This window comes from Talpa europaea (assembly GCF_964194135.1).
Source record: "Talpa europaea genome assembly, chromosome: 10".
Taxonomy (NCBI): Eukaryota; Metazoa; Chordata; class Mammalia; order Eulipotyphla; family Talpidae; genus Talpa; species Talpa europaea.
Window position 1 is genome coordinate 117194383 of NC_140077.1, and position 23677 is coordinate 117218059.

The 23677-nt window shown below is 53.7% G+C and overlaps 1 protein-coding gene across 1 annotated transcript in view; it reads left to right on the forward strand.

Annotated features, from left to right (window-relative positions):
• Positions 1-23677, forward strand: part of SCLT1 (sodium channel and clathrin linker 1) — a gene marked incomplete at both ends in the record, with an annotated part of 37215 nt that overhangs the window by 4412 nt on the left and 9126 nt on the right. Inside the window, 14 exons of the mRNA XM_084245606.1 lie at positions 198-263; positions 1670-1740; positions 5830-5920; positions 6114-6205; positions 8425-8602; positions 9504-9602; positions 12360-12431; positions 13944-14018; positions 15969-16164; positions 17691-17862; positions 18128-18255; positions 19307-19364; positions 19570-19762; positions 22778-22974. Coding sequence (XP_084101732.1) covers positions 198-263; positions 1670-1740; positions 5830-5920; positions 6114-6205; positions 8425-8602; positions 9504-9602; positions 12360-12431; positions 13944-14018; positions 15969-16164; positions 17691-17862; positions 18128-18255; positions 19307-19364; positions 19570-19762; positions 22778-22974 — 1688 coding nt within the window. The remainder of the gene's footprint in view (positions 1-197; positions 264-1669; positions 1741-5829; positions 5921-6113; positions 6206-8424; positions 8603-9503; positions 9603-12359; positions 12432-13943; positions 14019-15968; positions 16165-17690; positions 17863-18127; positions 18256-19306; positions 19365-19569; positions 19763-22777; positions 22975-23677) is intronic.

Consider the following 23677-nt stretch of genomic DNA (forward strand, 5'->3'; position numbering starts at 1 on the left):
TACAGTAGTTTGAACGCCACCACCTTGTTATGTTTTGTAATCATTTCAAGATAATCTCAACTATTAATCCATACAATAGTTACAAGAAATACAGCTGATTTCATCTAGGCTCGGTGTCATGATTTTAAGCTGGGTGTTCCTTTAACTTTAAATATGGGTTCAAACAAGAGCCTCTGTCTGTGCCCCTCCTGCTGCAGGATCAGCTGACCAGCTTCCAGCATCTCACCAGGCACCTTCATGTCGCTCACGAGAACGTGGAAATGGTAAGTGGACATGTGCGCTTGGCTTACTAGCTTGTAATGACTGGAAATTGTGGCTGTAACAGTAACAGTGTGACTTGCACTAACGAAGATCAACAGCCACCCAGAAATGGCTGGCGTGAATGGAAGCAGCAGTGGTCTTGTCTGTCGCCTGCTTCCCACCTTGAGTGGTGTGGCTGGTTCACGGTACTTTTTGGGCACCTCACGCTAACAGCTCCCGACTGTATCCCAACTTGATAATGCCATTGGGGTCCTGGGTAGGATCCCCTAAGAGCACCCAGAGGTTGAGCACCTCGAGAGTGGGGCTCCCACTTTGTTCTTGGTGGGTCCCCAGCTCACTGCCCAGTTGTGGCATGGATCGGCCAGTTCCTTAAACACAGGGGGGCCCTAAGAACCATGAGCAGTCACCTGGCCACCAGCACCAGCACGTGCACCTCGACTTCCCAGAGACCGTGTGCTGAGACAGGTGTAGCCAGCACCCCCGACCTCTCTGGACAGGTGTAGCCGGCACCCACGACTGCTCTGAGACAGGTGTAGCCAGTCCTCCCAACTGCTCTGAGCCTCTTGCCCTCCCGCTTTCCTTGCCTTTTCTTTCTCTTTTCTCTTTTTCCTTTCCTTCTTAGTTTTTTTTGTTTGTTTGTTTTTTTTTACTTTATTGTTGCATAATAGGATTGCTATTGGTTGAGTCATAGGATTATGACATCCCAGCAAACTCTTCTCTTTCCCTTTTACATTTTGATTACTCTCTCTGCTAATTCTTGTTAGCATCTAATGAAAATGTCTTTGTTTAAGAGCAGAGTTGTGCCATCAAAAGTAAGTGTTCCAATTATTCTACTTTTTAAAATTTTTTCCTTTAACCATGTAAAAATTATTAAATAAATTTCTCCCTATTTCACTTACGTTAACATTTGGAATTTCCAATCGCTTATAGTTTGAGAATACCCTTCTTAAAGTTTTAAAACAGTGTTAACGTGCTCCAGAGGAAATGATGGCTGATTTCCATGATGACGGCATCGTGCTTTCCGCGGCAGTTGGGGGCTGGAGGCCGCCGTCCCAACTACCCACTCTCTGCGTCATCTCCCAGACGGGGGCATGACATCAACTTTGGGGTTTTTTTTTTAATACCCCAGTGCTGCTGTTTTCATTTAAACAGCCCCAAGTCATTCTGATCCGGTCTGGGGGAAGCGCATCCGAGCGGCCCCACAGGGGGCAGGGGACGCGGAGATGCCCTGGAGCTGGGGGTGAAGTCGGGTCGCTGGGCCCGGGGTGGCCCGGGGTGGCCCGAGCTCTGTTCTAACCGCAGAAAACCTGATCATCACGATGTCACTGCATTTTCCTCCACATGCCCCTCTCGTTAGTCTTGAGTGGCTTTAAATCTTCTAACGACGGGTGTCTTTTTGTCGCGGCAGACTAACCAGCACTTTCTGAAAGCCATCACCGAACAAAACGTGGAACTCGAGCAGCTCCGAAAGCAACTTAGGTATTTTCAAAAACTAATTTTGTTACCTTCTTAATCATCGTTTTTGGGAGACTCGATAACCCCGTCACCTTCCCTGGGGGGGTTTCCTCTTACGCTTCTGTAACTGCTCTTTGTATGTGCGTCCGGTTGGGATGGAAAGTCGCTAAATGAAGACTTTCCGGAAGACAGCTGCTGCGTGCGTGCAGGGGCATGTGTGTCGTTCACGCCGCGCTGCCGGGAGAAGCTGGCCCCTTTGGAGGACATCTTCTGTGTCCCTCCTGGGATCCGCACAAGCAGAGCCCCTGGAAGGGCTGGAAGCGCACAACCCGTCGGTGCGCCTCAGCCCGACCCCCTGGCGGCATCTGCACGGGAGGAGGGCGGGAGTGAGGCTGATTGTTCGGGACAGACGAAGAGTGGCTGCATCGTCTGTGACGTCTCCAGGGATGTTCCTCCTGATGCTCTGGCCTCGGGGTTGTGAGCAGAGATGCAAGGTGGATAAAGCTGGTGGTGGTTTTCTAAAGCCTCCAGGTCTGAGGTGTTTTAGGGTCCAGGAGCAAATTTGCCATAATATTTACTGACAGTCCTCCATAGCTTAGCTCGGAGCAGCGCTGTGTACGTGAGGCTAGGATTGTTTTTCCTGCCACGGCTTTGCGGGAACATAAGGGCAAGCAGCTGCTCCTGCAGAGACGGGGCCGCCGCTTCGCGTCTGACAGATTCTGAGTGGCGGGCATGTTGGCTTCGCTGGAACTGAGGTCTTGAGGTGCCCTGTCGCTAGACACATGCCAAGAACAGCTACACCAGAAACTCTCAACACTAGAGATGCTTAGATTTGTACTTAACTGAAAACGTATTCGTTTCATTTGTTGTCTGATATTGTGGTGCCAACACTCCTGGAAAACAACAAGCCCATTTGTAATACAGGGCACAGCAGCTTTATGGAATCAACTCCAGAGGCAAACAATGAACTTAAGGGCTTGTTTTTATTCTTGACCAGCTGGTTCTGTATGTAAAGTATCTTGTTCTTTCTGCCCTTTGAAAAGGGAGAGACACAAATCTAAAGATTTTCCATAATCTTTCCCAATATGGATCCAGATTTGGAGGTACATTGACTCTTAAATCTGCCTTTAATACCGATCGTCTCAAAGCTTGAATGTGTGACATATGCACTTACCGATCGTCCTCTTTTATATCTAATGTTCACTCTATTTAAATATGAAGCAAAGCCCAGGAAGTCTTTTAAATGTGATGAGGAAAAGATCACTGAGTAACGTTTACTGGACAGCACGCAGACTGACCGGCAGGCATTCCTTGCACGCCTGTGAGGCGTAAGGTGACAAAGCTAAATCATATGAATCAGTCTGTGTCTATTCACTGATCTTTTTTAGTATTTTTTATAGATATATACACTTGTCTTCAAAACTTATATGTCCTGGTAATTTTTATGCAGTTTCTTTTTAAAAAAAAAAAAAATCTATGTCCCTTTGCCAGGTAATAATTTTTTTCTGAGATCACAGATTTTTCTCAGGTATTTTATGTTCCATTCTGAATAATATTGTGTCTTCGCTGATAAAACCTTCCGTGGAGTCCAGCTCCATGGCTCGCTCTTGCTGTGCAGTGTCCCTTGGCATCTGGCCGGGTGAGAAGGCCACAGGCAGATGTGCATTGCCGTGAGACCACCAGGCAGCCCCATGTGGTGGCAGCTGGCTTTCTCAGGATGGAAACGTGTTGTTTTTTAAAAGATTTATTTATTTATGCACACAAGAGCTGGGGTACAGGCCAGAGATGCGGGAGGTGGGAGGATTCACCAGAGACAGAGGGGAACAGAACAGGCAAAATGACTGAAATCCACTGCTGAGGGGAGCAGCGGGGAGACAGGAGAGGTCTGCTGTGCCATGTGGGTTGCTCCCTGGCCGGCCGGGGATCAAACTCACGCTGCAGAGGCTGCGGACTGCTTCGTAGTGCTGTGCTTAACCCCTTGCGCCACCAGGGAGGCCCAGAAACATGTTTTAAGATCAAAAATAGTAGGACTTTGCTGTCATTTTTCCGTCTCTTCACACCGTCTTCCTTTAATTTTTATCTCCAAGGCTTAGATGTAGTTTACCCGCTTTTCAGAACGTGTGTCCTTCCCTCTCTAAGGGGCAGAAAGAAGACGACTTTTTACTTACAGAACCAGCTGATCAAGAACAGAAACAAGCCCTTAAGTTCATGGTTTGGAACCTTTGCCTCTAAATACTTGATTACTGGTATATTTCAAAATTCATATTTTATTGCTAATAGTAGTTTTGCAAATCCTTCATCCTGCTCAGACAGCCTTCACGTGTGCAGGTGGAGGGTGTGGCTGTGGGGCTGGACGGCGCAGCTCTGGGTCCTTTTCCTTCCGTCTGTGTTCTGGTGACGGGCTGGGCAGGCCATGTGCCTGGGTGGCCTCAGCGCCCTGGTCTCCACCCCACCCCGCGTCCAGCCGCCACAGAGCAGGTGCTGGTGGCCGGGGGGGGGGGGTGCTTCCCTCCCCGGCACTGGGAGTCAGCCCCTGTGTGGTGCCTGTGGGTTCTGACACCAGAGGAAGCACCCCGTTTTCCATTTGTTCTATTACGTTGTCTCCCCATTTCTTGCCAACTTCATGATCCCAGATCCTTCCATCTCTCCTTCCGTCTCTCCTTCCACCCTGCCCCGTTAGCTGCCTCCATTCTCTTTTTAGATCTCGGTCTCCGCTTAGGGCTCTTCCCGTGGTCTCCGATGTACAGACCCCCGTGAGTCCTCAGATTACTGCCTTCCCTTCTCTCCCCTCGAAACGGCCCACAAGAGCCTGTCTACAGTCTAGTCGGGAGTTCTGGTCAGGGGTAGTTTCCCATTAAAGAGGATGGGCTGGAGAAGAGGCAAGCAGCAAAGAAATGATTGTGGAATCCTGGGCTCATCCTGGGAAGTAGTGAAAGGGCCAGAGGTCGGCCGTGTGGTGGAGATGACACCACCTCAGAAGCAGTGCGGGGATTGGGTGGGGGCGGCAGTGCAGAGGCACCGGTTGCAAAGCCGGGTCTTGGACACTTTCCAGCCCTCCTCCCAGCCGTGGGACGTGAGCTCACCAAGACCACTTGCATCAGGGCAAGTGGTGGAGCGGGCTCCTGACCCAAGGGCTCTCCACGGCGCACCCCACTCCTCTGGGAGCACAGCAGGGGGCCTGGCCTGTTTTAAGTTGCTCAGCAGCCCTGAGCCCAGTTGTGGACGCATCTTCGGTGTCCTCCCGTATGCTGACTCGGGGTTTTCTCATTGCTGCTTAGATGCGCCCCTTCCTGAGCTCTTCCTGGGTAAACAAACAGAACTTCCTAACTGGCAGAAGCACTTCGTGCTCCATACAGCAGAAACTCCGATAATATCTCTAAGCCTCAAGTACATTTTAGATGCATTGGTGTGAGGTGATTTTTGTTTTCTCAGTTGTAAATCGTTCTTCAAGTACAAAAATCTGTATCTGATAAATATATCATAGAGGACTCTTTAAATACCAACTTCATTACTTATTTATGAATTCTTGAGGGCAATGGCAAACCTTCTGACTTCCGTGGGACACAGTCATGGTGCTGGATTCTCAGTCGCGGCGGTGGGGAGACTCCACTATGCATTTAGGGCAGTTCTGGCAAGTTGTAGCTGCAATTAGGGTTTTCTTTCCTGGTGACTCATGTGCATCAGTTCTGCAACCATAAATGCTATTGGAGTCAAAAGTACATGAATTAAACTTATTGTGAATTTTGCAGAGTAATTTCAGCCCATATAATACATAAAATGTAGTAAAAGAAACAAGTTCCTAAAGTAGCTTGTTTCCCTAAAAATGTATTTTATAAATATATCCAGACTACTCTGTATTCACAGTCCTTAATTTCATCTTGAAAATCTTGTTTCAGAAAATGTTTACATTGTCCTAAAATATTTCTGTGTCCTAAAATATCAGGGAGATACTGAAATTTGTTCCCCACTCTCACCATGGGGTCCTCCAGGGCGTGTGGCTTGGATCCACTGCAGGTGCACAAGGGTTCAGCTAATGCCGCCACGTTCATGTTTGTTTTTTCTAATTCTTTATGGTCTTTGAAAAGCTATTTATTAATTTACTTTCCATTTTAGGCAAGCCAAGTTAGACCTGAGAGTTGCAGCAGCCAAAGTGGAAGAATTAACCAGAGTGACTGGGGAGCTCCAGGGACAGATGCAGAGGAAGGTATTTCCTATCCGGGGACGCTTCTGTGTGCAGCAGGGGCTGGTCTGAGCGGGTGTGGGGAGAGCTGTCCCCCGTGGGCTGGCCTGGGCCCCACACACCCCGCAGAGCCATCGCTTCCCAGCACGGTCCTCCCGCATCAGTGAGGTGCTGCACCCGCACACACTGCATGAGCTTCAGGCTCCTTGTTTTCCAGGAGGAGGTCGTGGCGTCTGCCCAGGGGAGAGAGGAGGCCTCAGACCGGCGTGCCCAGCAGCTGCAGACCAGCATCAAGCAGCTGGAGTCCAGGCGAGTGCTGACCGCTGCTCTGTCGGGGTGCCCGGAGCCATGCCCCATTAGTGTCAGTTTGTGATGTTTTCTAGCGACGTCTGCTGTAAGTGCTGACCAAGCTGCAGGCGTAGGTTTGAAATCTGACTTATTGGGCACAGCTTCTTTATAATTTATATTCAAGAGATTATTGCATTGGAACATACATTCAAAGATCATTTGTTCAGTAGGAGTCTAGACGTTCACAAAGAACACGAATTCGTGTCATGACTTGGGAGTGCAGGGTCTGCTCTGGTTTTAAAGGGAGCAGAGCCCATGGTGGCCACAGCTTCGCGTCAGCACACGCCCATTCTCATTCCCGCCCCCATGGGGTCAAGTCTGACGGCTCTGCAGAAACAAAACCCTTTTGGTCTGAAGGCAGGTAAAATTTTTAAAGTGTGACGCCAGGGGAAACTTTCTGTTACCCCATTCCTGCAGGTAATGCGGCCGTGGTAGAAATAAACCATTAGAACAGAAGGTAAAGAAAGGCGTATGTGTGTGGGAACCTGTTTTTTTTTTTTCCCCAAGAATCATGATCATAAGCCCTTCAAGAACAAGCTAAGAACAGATCCTTTATGTTTTTCTTGTGTCTTTGCCCTGGTGTTTCGGGAAAGCCCTGTGAGTGGAAGCTTGGTCTTCAGCCCTGCCAACTCCGCAGAAGGCAAGCTAGACCACCTTCCACCTGGCAGGACTGTTCTTCCCTGTTTTCTTGGGAACCCTAGTGTCCAGGGCCCCTGCACACCCCTCCCCACCCTGACCTCTGCCCACGCAGCCCCCACCACTTGGCGGCACAGTTTGAATAGACACTCGGCCTTCCTCGTGAGAACACGCTGAGTAACTACGTGGGCAGCATCCTTGGCACACTGAATTCTGGCTGCTCCTCCCAGCCCTGTAAACACCAGGATGCCCCCAGCAATCCCAGGAGGCCCTGGGATGACCAGTGTCCTTGTTACTGGACTTTCTCTGCTTCAATTACAGTTGGCTCCCACCGCCAGCAGCCAAGAAGCCTGGCTAACGTGGTGACTGACCTAACTCGCCTCGTTCAGAATGAAGCAGATCTGCCAACAGTCACTAAACCCTTTAAGAGAGAAATTCCATAAAAGGTGCTCTCGCTTCCCAGTGCTGGGGAGGGAGGTGTCGGGGCGGGGTGGAGCATGGGGAGCAGGGAGCCTGGAGAAGGCGCCTCCTTCCATCACTTAGGAGAAGACACGCCTGAAAATAACCAAGGGGGTAATGGTCTTTCCAGAACGTGTCAGCACACTGTAAGGCCACATGATCAGATGTGCAGGATTTGGGCTTAAAGTACAGCACAGAGCGTGAAGCTGCATGAAGTGACCCGTGCGGTGGGGTGGCGTGGGGTGGCCCTGCTGTGCTGGTGCTGCTGCTCCTGCCCCCGCATCTGGGGAGAGCTCCACGGGGCTCTCAGCTCGCCAGAAAGCTTCACGTCGATTAAAGATTGAGGGTAAAGAATTCACTGCAGTCCTCTGAGGGAGTCTGGGTGGGGGTCATCTTTATAAACACTGAAGCCTCAAAGTTCAAAGCAACTGTCGGGGTCGGCTGAATGAAAGAGGGTTTTCAGTGGCCAAGCTCCCTGGAGTAGGGCCCGCGGTTGTAGTTCCAGCCACGGACTGGCGCAGTGCGGCCGGCAGACGGCGGGCTGGGGCTCCGTGTTCAGAGCGAGCGGGGTCAGTAACACCTCAGAGGTAGTCGGCGGGGCCGGGGAGGAACCCTTGGGTGTGCTGCGCCCAGTGAGAGGGAGAGACAGTCGTATGTGAGGCTGCGGCGCCGGGTGGAGAGAAAGGCGCTCGGCCTCTCCACAGCACGTGCGGCCGGGAGCAGGCACAGGACGGGCTGTGGCTGGGCGTCCCCTCGGAGGCAGGAGACGATGACGGTGTGCTGTGCACACGTGTGTCCTCTGGCTGCGAAACTGGAGGGACAGCCATTCCGAGTCAGTAGGTTCCGTGGGTGGAGGGAGATGAGGGTCCGAGCTAAAGAAGGCCGCGTAGCCCCAGCCACAGCCCTCCCCGGGAAGGCCCGGTCGCGCCACCCGCAGTGCTCGGCCTCTCTGGGCCTGCCGGGCTGCTTCACAGCGGCAGCGAGACCAGGCGAGGCAGCACCGGCAGAAGGCGCTGGGCGGCGCTGGTCTTGACGGGCGCAGTGGCCCTGCCCCCTCCTCACGGTCCCTGTGCTCCTGACTCTAGACTGTGCGTGGCAACCCAAGAGGCCAGCCAGCTGAGGACAGAAAAAGCACGTTTGGAAAAACAGACCAAAGAGTTACAAGCAAAGTGCACGGAATTAGAAAATGAGAAATACGAAGCTGTTGTGAGAGCCAGAAATAGCCTGCAGCTCTTAGAAGACGCCAACCTCCTGAAGAGCCAGGTGAGCACCCGCGCGGCGTGGCCGCCTTCCCCTCCTGTCGCCTCCACTCAGGACACCGCAGCAGCCTGGACGGCAGGCCCTGGGTTTGCACTGCCGTCCTTCCTCGCCTGCATCCCCCTCACCAGTCACCCGGTTACTCCAGCGGACACACGCGTCACCCACAGACGTTCCGTTCGGCCGTAAAGATTAACTCAGCCCTTGTGTCCCGGCCCTCGCGCCGCTGTGATTCCTGCGTGACCACACGTGCCGTCTGTCTCTGTCACGCCCGTGTGAGTGGTGTGGAGCATGTCAGTGAGAGTGGACAGATCGGCTTTTCACGTTGCTGTCTCCTTTATGTGCGACCACTAAATCTTTCATTCACTTAACCAGCATTTATTTACTGCCTAGTGTATGCATAATACTCTGCTGGGGAGCACAGGGAATTCAAGAGAGCCATTAAAAATAAAGCAGGCTGTCAGCTGCTTGTTAAATAATTATGCAAATCCTAATTAGGGGAGTGCTGAGGGGCTTAGCGTGCCTCTCAGCTCACCCTCTGGGCGGTGGTATGAAACTGGGGTGGCTGGAAGGCACACACAGGCACGTGTGCTGGAGTCGCGCTAAGCATCTAAGCAGGTAGAATGAAGGCAAGACAGAGGCTCTCACCTCTCTGAAGCCTGGTCACAGGAGCACTAAGGTGACCGTTTTCTGAACATGAAATAAATATCAAAGAAAAAGAACAAATTTTCAGCTAGGACAAGGTCAGATGAGGAGCTTAGATGCGCTCTCCCAGGGGAGACGGCCCGGGGGCTAGAATAAGACGCTGCTCTTAAGAACTCGCTCTGGGGAGGTTTTACCCAGTCGCTGTGTGGTCCTTATTCACCGTGGCGCGGCCTGCAGTAACATAAATGATTATTTCCCGAAGGCTCTTTTTGAAGAGAAGCAGAAAGAAGAAGACATAGAGAACATGAGAAAATCGGTTTCTCGGCTCCTGCAAGATGCTGCCTTAAGAACCAGGAAGGAAGTAAGAGCTTTTTAATAATATTTAAATGCAAAGATTTACAAAATCTCACACCTTAAGGCCAGATACTCCCTGATTTTCACAGTGGGCCCAGCGGTTAACTGTCGGGTCACTGCATCCACTGAGCGAAATTTCAAATGAAAACCGTATGGATGTAGAGGGACCGCGTGGGGCTGGGGTCGGCAGAGGTGTGCACCGAGGGGTGGGCGTTCACGCTCGGAACACGTGGAGACCCGCACCCCGGAAGTGCAGAGGGGGAGGGAGCTCGTGGGAGGCCTGGGAAGCACGAGGAAAGACCTTTGCTGTTTTTACGGGATCTTAGAGCATCTCACAGCCAGAGAAGCGGAGGTCTCTGGACCGCACGGAGGCTCTAGCTAGCGGGAGCCGCTGGTTCTTGTCGTGCGGCGCCCGGACCTGCCAGCCCCACCGTGCTGACCCTCCCGTTCTCAGACGGGCTCTGGTTACTGGGCCGGGGGTCTGAGCTGGGCCTCGGCGTGTGCTGTGAGGGCTGTAATGGCGGCGCCTGGAGAGGGCAGGGTGCTCCGTGTGGACAGCCAGGGCCAGCGTCTGCCTCCCGGGCGTGGTGGGGAGTGGCATGTGCAGATTTGAAAGTGTAAAGTGAGTTTCGGAGGAAGAAGCCACAAAGGCCCATTTTAAAGATGAAAAGGCTGGGCTGGGGACTGGTTGGGTCGCTGCCCACCTGCACCTCCACACACGCGCGCCTGCCTGTGGCCCGGAGCACCCCAGGACATCCCCTGAAGCGTGTTCTTTTACCACTAGGAATTCTCAGGCCCACGCGGCTTGGGAGAGCTGTGCAGTGAACACTCGCTCGCCCCTCACATCTCAACACCCTGTTCCGTCTCTCGCGACACACTCGCCTCCCTTCGCACACCTCCACAGTCGCCTACAGGCCTCAGCTCATTTCTCCCCTAAGCAGTTTGGCCTCTGTCTTCCCAGAGAAAGGACATCTGCTACACAGCCACGCCACTGTCGCCACACCTGAAAAAGTACTTGAGTGCAATCCACAGGCAGTGACCGTGTGGGGCCGAGAAGGCTGACTTTGCCCTTGGTTTAAAATATCTGATGACATTTTTTAAACATTTAATAAACATCATGGCTTTTAACCGTAACATGTTTATCAGAGCACTCGTGGTATGATACACTTTCACTGTATTTTCTCATCCTAAAATAAATTCCATTGAGTTCAAGGTTGATGGCGTTGTCTTTTCCACAAATCTTCAGGTAATCTCAGCGCCAGTACCCTACAGGCTTTTAAAAATATCTGAACAGTTTAATTCACTGATTTGTCAGCGTGACTAAAAATAGTATGTGGCCTGCTGCGGTCCCAAGCCCTATGGTAGCTGCATCATTTCTGATACTAAAAAGAACATTTTTTACAACTTAGGTTTTAAATACTTAGTCTAAGGACTAGGCTTAGAGTGCCAAAATCTGTATCTTGTAGGAGGCTGTAGGACTTAAGTTCTCTATGCCTTGACCTTCATCATCTTAATGGGCATTACAGCTGCTTCGTGAGACTGTTTGAAAACTAATGAGATAATAACACACAGCGCCCCCTGAGCAATTCTAACTCATTAACCTCAATAAAAGCTCGCTGCGGTTCTCATTGACCCATAAATAGGATAGTTTGACCCCAAAATAACTATTCATGGGAAGAGTCTACAACAAATTATTATGAAAATGGACCCACTTGTGTTCAGCCAAGCTTTGAGAAAATAATTCATGTTAATCAGCCAAGTAAAGTATATGGCAGTCTTGTAAATGTTTTAAGGAAGGTACATCGTGCTTTATAAATAATCCATTTTATAAGAGAACTTGGAACCCCGGAAGGCCCGTGGACCATGGATGGTCACTGATGCTGGAGCACGGCTTCCCTCACTCCTCATGCTCCTTTGCAAAACAGGTGATGCTAGAAAAAATAGTGTCCCGGAGCTTTCTGATGAGATGTCTTGTTCTTCAAAAGACTGCACAAAAATTGTACTGTTTCTGCAGCCATTTCAACGTTTATTCAGACAGATTTTCCTGGCAGAGTAGCTTGCCGAGCACTGAGACATGATGTGTGATAGAAAGATGTTCTTCCAAAGCCACCTCAGTGGCCACCAGTGCTCTGTCCTGTCTGTGGCGCCGTCTGTGTTGGCTTGGTCTGGGCAGCGGCTCTCGGCGCTGTCTGGAGGCTGCGTGGCCACGTGGCATCCTGGCGCCCTGACCGTGGGCCACCCTGCGGGTCACCACACGGTGAGCAGCACCGCCCGAGACGGCCTCGTGCGGCGTCCCACAGAGGCGGGCCGCTGTCTCCTGTGGAGCCAGGCAAAGGGACATTTGCAGAAATGTAAAATAATGCTGTTCTTAAAGTACTTCTGTAAAAGGTGACACCTGTTTTCATTAAGATGTTTGCTGGCTAGTAGTGACTTTGGTTTTTGCTGATTATAAAGGTATTGTTAAGTAAATAGCTTGAGATTTTCTCAGTTTTCATTTCTAATATAGTAAATATTCATAGAAAAGAGCCCATTATAAAGAGAAGGTCTCCGTGTGGATAGTGTGCAGGGCCCGAGGCTGAAGCCCGATAGCACTGTCCTCGGCTAAGCCGCCGCACCATCTGCTGCCCTGGCACTGGCCCGTCCTGGTGTCTTCCGTGTCCTACGAGTGACAGCTTCATTTTTCTCAATTTTTGGCCTAACTTTTTTGTTGGATAGCAATTTTTATTATAAACTCTAAGTAACTCATAAATATCTTGATTTCTAGGTCACAAACACAAGAAAACAGTACGTTGTACAGATCTCTCGGCTAACAGAAGAACTCTCAGCCCTTCAGCTGGTATGTCGGGACCCCCACGCAGATCTGCTCCCAGACACTGCTTACTGTGAAGACCAGCTGCGTGTCACTGGGTGTTCATTCAAAGGGTGCTGACCAGACCAGGGACTCTGTTAAATGCCAGGGGTGGGGGGAGCAGCCCCCCACAGTACCACGTCAGGCGGGGCAGGTGCACTGCCCGCAGTCCCCATGCTCTGCTTCACGCTTGCTCACCCTCAGCTCCTGAGCACGGTCTTCGAACCATCTCTGGAATCTTCTTTCCAGGAGCTTCTTCCACTTAGGAATGTGCGTTTAAGTTTCTCCTGCATATTTTCAAGGCTCGAGAGCTCACTCCTCAGTGTTGAGCACTACTCCGCCGTCTGGGTGTCCCACGGTCTGTTCAGCCACTCGCCCGCTAACGGCATCTTTGCTTGTTTGCAGGCTTTGGCGATTTTGTGAAAAGCTGAGAAGCTGTTTATAACAGCTTTTCACAAAATCGTAGGCTTGTATGTGCATGTAAGTTTTCAACTCCTTTGGCAAATACAGAGGTGCCAGTTGTGTGGTAAGAGTCTACTTGGTTTGTAGGAAACCACTTTTGAAGATGCCCTCAGAAATGGCTGCTCCACTTTGCACCTGGGTGCAGGGCCCAGAGCCCCGCGGCTCCCACCTCGCCAGCCAGTGGCTGTGACCATGTCCCTGAGCTGGCCACTGCACAGGCTCTGTGGCAACTCTGGCCTTAATGAGCAGTGTCTCTGTTGTCACTGCTCACTACCAGGACAGGACCTGGAGGGGCCTGCAGATGCTTGTGTGTGTCAGAGTCAACTTTGGTCACAATTTAAGAGCTTATTTTAAAATTTGAAAACACTGTTTTCTGTAAAATAAAGTTACAGTGTGGGTAGCTGAACAGTGCCTGCAGGACTGTCAGCCAAGCAAGCTCAGCCAAAGCACAATTTGCGGCAGAAGAGGACCACACCCTTTCTCAAAAAGAGATAAAAACAAGTAATGGTGGAGGCCATTAATGATTTTCCTTTTAGTCTCATTTGTAAAATATTAAATTTCATTGACTAATTGATATGCTTGTTCAATTTTATAATTAAAACATCTTGAGCAAAACTATTTTATGTTCATGCTTTCACTATTTCACTGGTTGTTCATAACTTTGCAAAGGGAAATGAGCTGTCTGAGAGCGTAGGCCTCCGGGCACCCCGCAGCCAGCTGATCCTCAGGCTCTCGTGCCTGCGTTCCCTTTTCAGCCAGTGGTGAGCGCGTGGGAAACTGAGCCTGAGCAAGGCCTGCTGGGGTTTCACCTGCGGCCTCCAGCCTCGCTGCCACCTAGTGCTTCCCCTTGACACTTGGGATGGAGAGAGCACTCTGGGCAGCCGAGCTTCTAAAAGCAAGTGTCTTTTTACCCAGTTCTGTGCCGCCTGCGAAAGCATGGTGTCCTCAGTACGAGCAATTCGTTTTACTTCTCCATCCCCCCTCCCATTTCCCGCAAAGTTTCACTAAATATATTCACAGTATGACTTAACTTTGTAGGAGTGTGCCGAAAAGCAGAGCCAAATTGAACGAATCGTGAGGGAGAAGAAAGCAGTGGAAGAAGAACTAGACAAGGTAAAGAGAAAAAGGGAATGAATGAGCCCCAAAACCCGGCTGTCGGCCCCCATCACACTTTCCTGTCAACCCGGAATCTGCATTTAAACACGGGTGTTTAAATAATTCCTTTACAAGGGGGTTTCACATTAATTGCTTAAAAGTACAAATTTTAAGAAGTAGCTGAATTCCTTATTTAAACCTAATCCCGTTTGGACACTTGGTTTTGTCTTTTTTAATTTTATACCAACTAGTTCTGGTCTAACAAGGATCCATCGCTAAAAGCACAGATACGGCTATGATTTTTACCTCCTAAAATACGGATTTTTATTTCATAGTCAGGAAAAATATTTATCCCAGTGATATTTGAGAAAAAATGTGAGAAACTTATTTCTTAGAGAACTTTTTCTAAATTAGCAATAGGCACCCGTGTTAGCTCTCGGCGGAGGGGAGGCTGCGCTCGTTGGGCCTGTGCTGTTTCACCCGCCCGCCCGATGTTTTAAAAACAACAGTGAGCAGTGGGAGGCCAGGGCGGGGCCTCGGAGCCTCCCCGGCCGTGTGGGAACCGGGCGCCTTACCTGCGGGCGAGGCCCGGGCCGCCCTCCGCGTCGCCTTCTCGGCGCCGGGGCGGCGGGCGCCTGCCGGGGTGTGCAGGCGCCGTCAGTAAGGGGGGTTCATGGCGGGCAGCAGGCGCGGGCCGTCCCCGTCCCCCGCGGCCTCACGCGGACAGAGGAGGCTCCGCGAGGACGCGGCCGGCGCCCCTCCGGCAGTGAGACCGGGGTGCTCCGGCAGTGAGACCGGGGTGCTCCGGCGGTGAGACCGGGGTGCTCCGGCGGTGAGACCGGGGTGCTCCGGCGGTGAGACCGGGGTGCTCCGGCGGTGAGACCGGGGTGCTCCGGCGGTGAGACCGGGGTGCTCCGGCGGTGAGACCGGGGTGCTCCGGCGGTGAGACCGGGGTGCTCCGGCGGTGAGACCGGGGTGCTCCGGCGGTGAGACCGGGGTGCTCCGGCGGTGAGACCGGGGTGCTGGCGCTGCCTCCGGGGAGCGGGGCGGCGCCGCCGGTGCCCTGGCCGGCAGTGCGGATCTGGGGGCCGCCGAGCGTGGGCTGGAGACACGAGCTGCCGAGAACCGAGGCCTCGACCCCGTGGACGTTGCTGCCGCGGTGTCGGGGACAGCGGCCCCGTGGGAGGCCGAGGGGGCCTGGCGTGCGCGCGGGAAGGGCCCTCGTGCCAGCGACACCGCCCCTCGCCAGCGACGCCCGGGCCCGGTCCGCAGCCGCCCCGGCCGGCGGGGTCACCGCAGGCTGAGGCAGCTCAAAAGAGAAGCTCGGAGCCCCCGGGGGCCCCCGCGGGGGACGCAGGCCGGCAGGGACTGCCACGCGCGCCCGCGAGCTCCCCACGCCGCTCCTCGGGCCGCTCCGGCGTCTCGCGGCCGCTTCCTCGCAGCCGTCGCCGTCCGCAGCCTTCGCTGCTTTGTATCGCAGCGAGGCCGCCCCGACGGCCTCCGCCTCCAGGCCCGGGGGCGCCCCTCCCGCGGGCCCGCAGCACACCCCAGGTGCGCCCCGCCCGGCCACGCGCCTCTGCATGCAGGGCCGGAGGTGGCCACAGAGGCCGCGGCGCGGAGCCTGCGCGGCGGCCGTCCCGGAGCGGCGGGGCCTCGGCCGAGGCTGCAGCTGGACGCGGCGCCGGGACGTCTCAGGCGCTGCAGCTTCAGAGCCTCCTCTTGGGCACAGGCTGTCGCTCACGTGACCTTCCTTTTTAAGGCGTTTATGCTCTTTCATTTGCAAAATATTTTTTTGAAACTCCCTGTTACGCCAGTCACCAGCGTGTCCCGTTGTCCGGAGCAGGGTGCCGGGGCCCCGGGGGCCGCGGGGGCGGGTGATGCGGGTCGCAGCTGTGTCTCCCGGCTTCAGCCCTCAGCGCTGCGGTTTCCTACGACGGCCTCCGGGCCTGACGCCTGCGCTCCCCACAGGTGCACCGGGAGGGCCGAGGAGGCGAGGGCGCGCACAGGGCGCTGGAGGAGGCGCAGCGGCGGTGCCTGGCCGCGGAGCGCGCGCGGGACGAGCTGCAGCGGGGCCTCGGCGCGGCGGAGAGCAGGCTGCGGCGGCGCGAGCTCAGGTGGGCTGCGGCGGCGCGAGCTCAGGTGGGCCGCGGCGGCGCGAGCTCAGGTGGGCCGCGGCGGCGCGAGCTCAGGTGGGCCGCGGCGGCGCGAGCTCAGGTGGGCCGCGGCGGCGCGAGCTCAGGTGGGCCGCGGCGGCGCGAGCTCAGGTGGGCCGCGGGGCGGGGTCGGGATCATCCCGCCTTGACATCTGCTCTACGTCTACTTTTTCTAGGGGGCTTGTAATTATATTTTACGTTGAAGGGACTGTTTTTAAGTCCATGCAAAATTTTTTTCCCTCAGGATTTCTGAAAACGAATTTCTTTTTTTGTGTTTGTGTGTGTGGGACCCTCGCTGGTGGCCGGGGATCGAGTTGGCGCGGCAGAGGCTGCGGGCAGCCTCGCAACCCAGTGCTCAACTGCTGCGCCCCCAGGGGAGGCCCGAAAACGAATTTCTTTAGGAAGAAAAAATGTAATAGCACTGTGCCACTTTGAAGGTAGAGGGTGTTCATTGCCTGTCTTTTCGTACGACGCAGCTATTTTAGTAACTTGCTAATAATTCCTGCTTTTATTCTCAGTGTGTACCTCTTGAGGTTTGAATATTTCTAATAATTCATCATGCTTATTACTTATTACTTATTGTCCATTGTCTATTAAAATGATAAATTTATTATCTGGCTGATCCATTCTGAGTATTTTTCCACACCCTGTCCCAAGTGTTAATTAATACAGTGTAACTTACGGAATCTCTGCCTTATAGTTGTTTTAAAAATAAAAGGGGTGATGTCAGCAGTGGTAGAACAGAGGCCCTGGACGCCCACATCCCTTCACAGAAACAAGCACGTAGGTCAGAGGCTACGCCACCACAGTGCACCCACATGAGAAGGCACGTCCCCATCCCAGGGCCAGGCCTGCCCACTGCGTCCCGTCGTGCACCAGAGCAGGGCCATCTTCCTGTGGACTCGCTCTCGCCTGCTCACCCGCCGTGGGGCCGGTGGGAGGCCTGCAGGTGTCTGCAGGGTCAGCTTGCTGACCCTGATCAGGCCCACCACAGTCCTGACGCAGGCCAGTAGGTGCACCGTTGCTTCCATTTAAGGAGGGGCTGCTTCTCCCTCGCCGCTGCTTCCTGAGCATCGTCTGCCTCCCCACAGGCATGGCAGCAGGTAGCAGCGGCCAGGGGAGCGGCGCTGGGCTCTTGACTGCCTGCTCCAGGATGGGAGGACAGACTTGGGAAGGAGTTTGCCGTCCACTTGCCCCAAGGCAGGACCAGGAGAAGCCCCGCACTGTGCTGACTGTCCGCTTAGCTTGCACAGGACAGAATTTGTACCCAGATGTAGTTACCTAAAGCCGCCTGAGAGCAGCCTCACCCTCGCCGCCCCCCTGGCAGCCCTTGGGGCTGCGACTGCCGCACAGAAGGAGCGAGCCAGGCTTTGCTGCCACCGAGAATTCCTGAAGACAAACTAGAGCACCCTGTGTAACCGAGGAGCCTCCCCACGCAGAAAGGCCAGTTTTCTAGTGGACCCCAAAGTTGTCTATTTCTGGCCACTCCAAGAGAGACCGTGAGGCTCTGATTTGCACTTTATGTGACGATCCCTAGAAAACGCAAAGCTGTCAGCATCGGCTCCAAGAGCAGCCGCTGCTTCGTCCCTGAAGCAAGAAGCCTCTGGTCGAGGCCGGGAGCCGCAGGAGGACGTGGAGTGTGTGCCGCAGCGCGGGCCAGCGTCCGGGGACATGCTGGCGGAGCACCGAGAGACGGCTGCTCCCTGCAGGCGAGTAGCACCAGCCTGAATGCGGAGAGCGGCCCTGCTGCTCCACGGCGAGAGGGCTGCATCAGGCGGCTGCGTCAGCTCCGCACGCCCGGCCCAGCGCCAGCCAGTACCCAGCCGGAGCAGGAGCAGCTCCCGTGAAAGACCCCTCAGGGCCGTGAAGATGGTGACTAGTGGAGTTGCCCGGAGAATAGATTTCAAGACGTCGGACTCCGTGATGCCGAGAAAGCTTCGCTCTGTATTTGAATCACCTTCTGAACCAATACAGGGAACCTAGGGGGAAAAAATTCCCTGATCGCTTACCTTGGAAAGTTCTTCCCCCGCCCGTGCAGAGAGACACTGGGGCCGAGGCGCGGGAGTCTCTCCCGCTGCGCATCGGAAACCCACATCAGCAGGGTAAGTTGTGACTGTCAGTGAACACGGAGGGTGAGCCCCTTTTTCTGCTGTGAGGTCTCTGTGCAGTGCAAGTTTCCATTGTCAGTGGCGAGGGAATCGCTGGAGACCCCCCATAATTCTTCACGAACAGAGCATTTCCTTCCGCTGTAAGTCCGACCTGCTCACAGAGGCCTTTGCACATCTCCTGCCTGTGGGTTTCCGCCCCTGTCCGCTCCCGTGTGTGCTGTAAAGTCATGTGATGAGGCTGCCTCTCAGGGTGAGCCTGGCCTTTCGGGGTTTCAGGAACGCTGGAGTGGTGGGTTTGGTTTTTTCCCCAAAATCTCCTTTAATCTCCAGGTTGTTCCCCCCGTTTTGTTTTCTTATAATTTGTTGAAAACTGGGCTGTGTTTATGCCTCCCTAATGCATGCTGGGCGTCATGTTCCTTGCTCCTTTGTCTCTCGTTCCTAACATCTGCTGTGTAAATCAAGGAGCTGGATTTGGTCCTGCCTGGTGTTTTGGAGGGACTTCTCCAGAGGTGGTGATATTGTGGGCTGCTCTTTGGAGGCTCATAACGTGGTTGTTCTGATCCCAGCATCTGACTAGCATCTTTTGAGGATCATGGACCAAATCCTTGATTCATTAGGAACCCGATCAGCCACGGGGGGCGAGGAGCAAAGGGCTGTGCGTACTCTGGGAGTGAAGGGCCTGGTGCAGGCCCTGAATCCCCGTTGACGAGGGAGTGTTCACAGGATGGCATCGTCTGGGCTGGCGAGGACGGGAGAGCAGGAAACAGGGTCAGAGAGAGCGGCGCAGTGATGCCCGCGCATGCTGGGAGTTGTGTCCCCCACCGTGGAGGAGTCACGACAGGCTGTCTCAAGCTGTGACAACAGGACACGCATAGAACAAGAAGCCTGTGAACCGTTTCTAAGGTGCACAACAGGAGAATATGAAGTTGGTCTTGATATAACTTGATGCTGCCGTCGGCTAATGTGTTGCCTGTGGAGCTGACGGAGGGAGATGTGCTTGCAGCCCCCCGCACCTCCTTTCAGTGAGCCCCGGGTCCCCGTTGAGGCCCCCTCACAGCAGCTGTGTCCGTGAGCACTGGCGAGGAGCTGCACGTGGACTCTCGGTGAGCAGGGCCAGGCCGCTCGGTGTGGTTAAGGTGCTGCTGGGACTGTTCGCCGGGTGCAGCGCAACACGTGAGACCCCTGCGTGTTAGTCTGCAATGAGGAGAAATGGCGCAGGTAGAGAAAGCAAAAACCCGTACTATGAAACATTCCTGCTCCATGTCATTACAGTTAAAAGTTCCTTTTTGCTTGTTGTTTGTTAATCAGGTCCTCGGAAGAGCTGTCGCGCTGCCAAGAAATGATTCAGAAGCTTCAGGATGCACTGGAGGCCGAGAGAGAGAGCTGTGGATCGGTCAGTGAGCAAAGACTGAAACTTCAGCAGGAAAATGAGCAGTTGCAGCGAGAGACTGAGGAGTTAAGGAAGGTTGCTCTCGAGGCTCAAAAAAAAGCGAAATTAAAGGTATTTTTCAAGACTAGTGTAGAGTGTCGTGCGGGCCTGGGAGCTCCAGGCACAGAGAGTGGGTGGAGACGCCCCAAGACCCTCTCACGTCCTTTCCAAATGTTCTCTCTTCCTTTCTCATCCGGTGGCACTGGCCGCCCTCGAGTGGCCACCGTCCTTTCTGAGCCTAGCGCTCGCCGCGTGCTGGAAGGGACTATGTCTGTCCACACGCACCAGCCTCAAGGCGCACGGGCGCTAACCTGGCGGGGAGCCCACGCCCACACTGCCCTGCGCTCCTCCGGAAGCCCCTGGGGACGGTGTGCAGAGGCACCTGCCAGGGCCTGACAGCGCCCAGCTCCACAGGAGCCCCCCGGCCTCTCCCTCCTGCGGCCTCGATCTGTCTTGCTCACCGCTGTGGGGCCAAGCAGGATGGCCCTTGGGGCTCGAGAGCGCAGGCCCCCGGCTCCCGGGGCTTCTGTGGGCAGCAGCTCTGACTTGTGCCGACTGGCCGGCGGCCCCTCTGCCTCGGCCCTGGAGGGTGTGGCCGGGTGGGGGGTGTTTCGCCGTGGACTGTGGTGCTGGAGGACTCACCTAAGACGCCCCTCCCCGCTGCTTCCTACGAACACGTGTGTCTTGAATTCTTCGTGGAGAGGGTATCAGCCTGTACTGTCGAAGTCTGAACCCTGGAAAAGAAAGTTGTTCTAGCACACGAGGCCTTCTGTTCTCCAGGCCTTGGTCGGTGGGACGTCTTTGACGATGGAGGGGAAGAATCACGCTGCTAGGCAGACTTGCTGCGAAGCTGTGGTGATCAGGACGGTGGGGCATGGACAAGATAATAAACTTGATTCGTGGAACAAAAGGGAGACCAGGAACAAATCCATTTTTCATGATCACTTCAGTAATAACAAAAGCACCCCTGTAGCTCGCAGAGAAATGGTTCTCTTTACAGCGAGTGGTCCTCTGGGATCAAACACACAGGTCCGGATTTTAAAAACCCATCACACCACACGTGCCGATTCCCTAGAACCACCTGTAGACTTGGATGGCGCACGGCGCGGCTCCAGGGATGTCCGTGACGCGGGTGAGAAGGGATGCCTTGAATGAAACAGGAAAACCAGGAATCGAAGCAGGAAGATGAATTTGGAGGCACTGAATGGTCACCAACAGACACCATTAAGGGAGTGAAATTGGAAGAAAGTACTTTTCACCCATAAACCCCCAAAAGAATTCGCATCCAGAATATAAAAACTGTTACCAGGTAATAAGGCAGTTACTCGCGCGGAAAGCAGACTCCGCATTCTGATTATAGGGGAGGGACTTGAATAAGCATTTCATGGGAACGCAGGAGGAGACGTTCAACCTCATTGTTGAAACCACTGATGCCGAGTGATGGCAAAGATGGAGCCCCTGGACATTCGTGGGATAGCGCGGGGGCGTGACTTGGTCTGACAACTTCGGGAGCTGCTTTCCCGGTCGCACCTGCTTCCGGCCACCCCAGGTGCCCTGTTCCATGCCTAATGGATGGGGCTCGAGGTCTGGGTGTGGCTGCCCTCCAGTCTGTCCCAAAGTTCAGTGTAGCCTGCAGCTGTGGACGTCATTGTAAGAGATGGTGAATCTTGAGAGGGAAGGTGGGGGGAGTTCAGATAACGGAGCGCAGCTGTGACTTTGGGTACTCGGGAAGCTGCGTCGTGGGCCTGTGGGGATTCACCCTAATACTGTATTTGGGGCTTGCCTGAGCATTCCCATCCTAAAATATTCCTATTTTTAAAAGTTGGAAATAAACAATCTTTTAGGTATAAACTCAAACTGGATTAAACACTTGGCTATAAGATCTGACACCATAAAATACATAGAAGGAAACACGGACAGGAGACGGTGACCTTGGCTTTGGGGACATCCTTGGGGCCTTGACTGCCACCGCAAGGGAAACAAGCAGAATCGAGCCAATGGGACGACATCGGCCTGCGAGGCCTCTGCATGGTGGAAGAGCCTGTCCGTGAACAACCAGACATCCTGCTCGGTGGGAGGAAATGTTTGCATGCATCTGACAAGGGACTGATATCCAAGGCCCACAAAGAAACACTTCCAACATAGCCAAGGGAAATAACCCAACCCAAGCCAGGCAGAATTGCCAAAGAGACACTTCTCCTGAGCAGACAGACAGATGGTCGCCAGGGAGATACAAACCAGCACCAGGGGGACACCAACTCACGCCTGTGAGACCGGCCCGTGAGGGCCAGAAACCGCACGTGTAGGCGAAGATGTGAACCTGACTCGCGACATACTTTGGCGCCTTAGACCTTGGCCTCCTGCGGAGCCCAGCGGAGGGTGCAGCGAGGGCACCCAGAGAGCCCCAAGCTAACAACGTCTGCCGCAGTGGGAGCTGCCGACAGTGCCGACCAATTACTAGAAATGACTGAAGCTGTTTCCATAAGAGACGTAGGAAATCAGTCTAGCGTTTTTCCTGAAAAACACATACACCTCTCATCAGTGCTGTAACTGACGTGAGGAAGGAATTCCTAGATATAATTTTCTTTGACTTTACAAAGGCCTTGAAAGAAAGACTGTCTGAAATTTAAGCACCTAAGCTCAAAAGTGGATGGAGGCGCTTCTGGGGCTGGGCCTGCCAAACCCTAGCAGAGGCCTGAGAACCCCCTACTCGCTGCCCCCTGCCCTTTGCATCTCTCCCATTCGGCTGTTCTTGAACCCTTTGTCTCAGTGACTCAGTAACCACCCAGCTCTTAGCCGAGAGCGTGGACATGGTCCATGGATTCTGGCGCAGAAGCAAAAGACGACGAAAGCAGCCGCACGCTGGGCCGGGCTTGGTTCCGCCGGCCATGTGGGGCCCCTGCGGGGCAGGGCGGGGCAGGCCTCCCTCGCGATGGAGACAGGCCGGGGGCTGAGCTGGTGGAGGTGTGCGGGCCCCAGCCCTGCGCTGCAGATGCCCAGGTGTGATTCCACGTGTGTACACCAGTGATGGGTGCGTTTCGTAGCGTGACAGCGAGAAAGAAGGCTTGTGTCCGTTTCATCCCTTAGATCAGCACGATGGAACACGAGTTCTCCATCAAGGAACGTGGGTTTGAAGTTCAGCTGCGAGAGATGGAGGACAGCAGCCGGAATTCCACTGTGGAGCTGAGGCACCTCCTGGCCACGCAGCAGAAGACCGCCAGCCGGTGGCGAGAAGAAGCGAGGAAGGTCGCAGAGAGTGCAGAAGTCAGGATCAGCAGCCTGAAGTAAGTCCACGCTCGCTGTCGGGTACATTTTACCAAAGAAATTATTTAACCTCCAATGTCTTTGCCTTAATCTCTTTGTAGAAATGTGTGATTCTGGGACTTTTACTTTTTTTATTCTGCAGGTATTTGTAGAACTAGCATGAAAACTATTTAACATTGTAAGACAAAACTAATACTGTATATTTTTATACACTTTGTGCATATTCCTCAAGGTAGTGATTTTTGTTGGACAGGCAAAAAAGCCCACTTTCCTCTGAAGGCGGGCCCTCCCACCGCAGCCATCCCTGGAGCAGGATCTCCGTGTGCTGGGGCAGGAGAGAGAAAAGACCACAGGCAGGGGCAGAGGCGCAGTCCTCTTCGCAGACAACACGGGTGTATGTGCAGAAAGCCCGAAATAATGGCTAGGTTATGATGTGGATATCCAAAAATCAGTTGTATTTCTACAAGCCAGCAGCAGGCATTTCAAAGTAAAACCTTAAGAATAGTAAAATTTACAACTGCATCAAAAGTACCCAATACCCAGGAATAAATCCAACGGGGTGTGGCTTCCGCGTGCAAACTGCAGTAGTGAGAATGAGGGCCAGGGCGAGCACGCTAGTGACCAGAATGCTCAGTGTTACAGCGTCACGAACATCGCCCCCTTAACTCCAGACGCGGTGAAATCCCCAGCAAAAACCTGCACGTGGACAGTACCCAAGATACA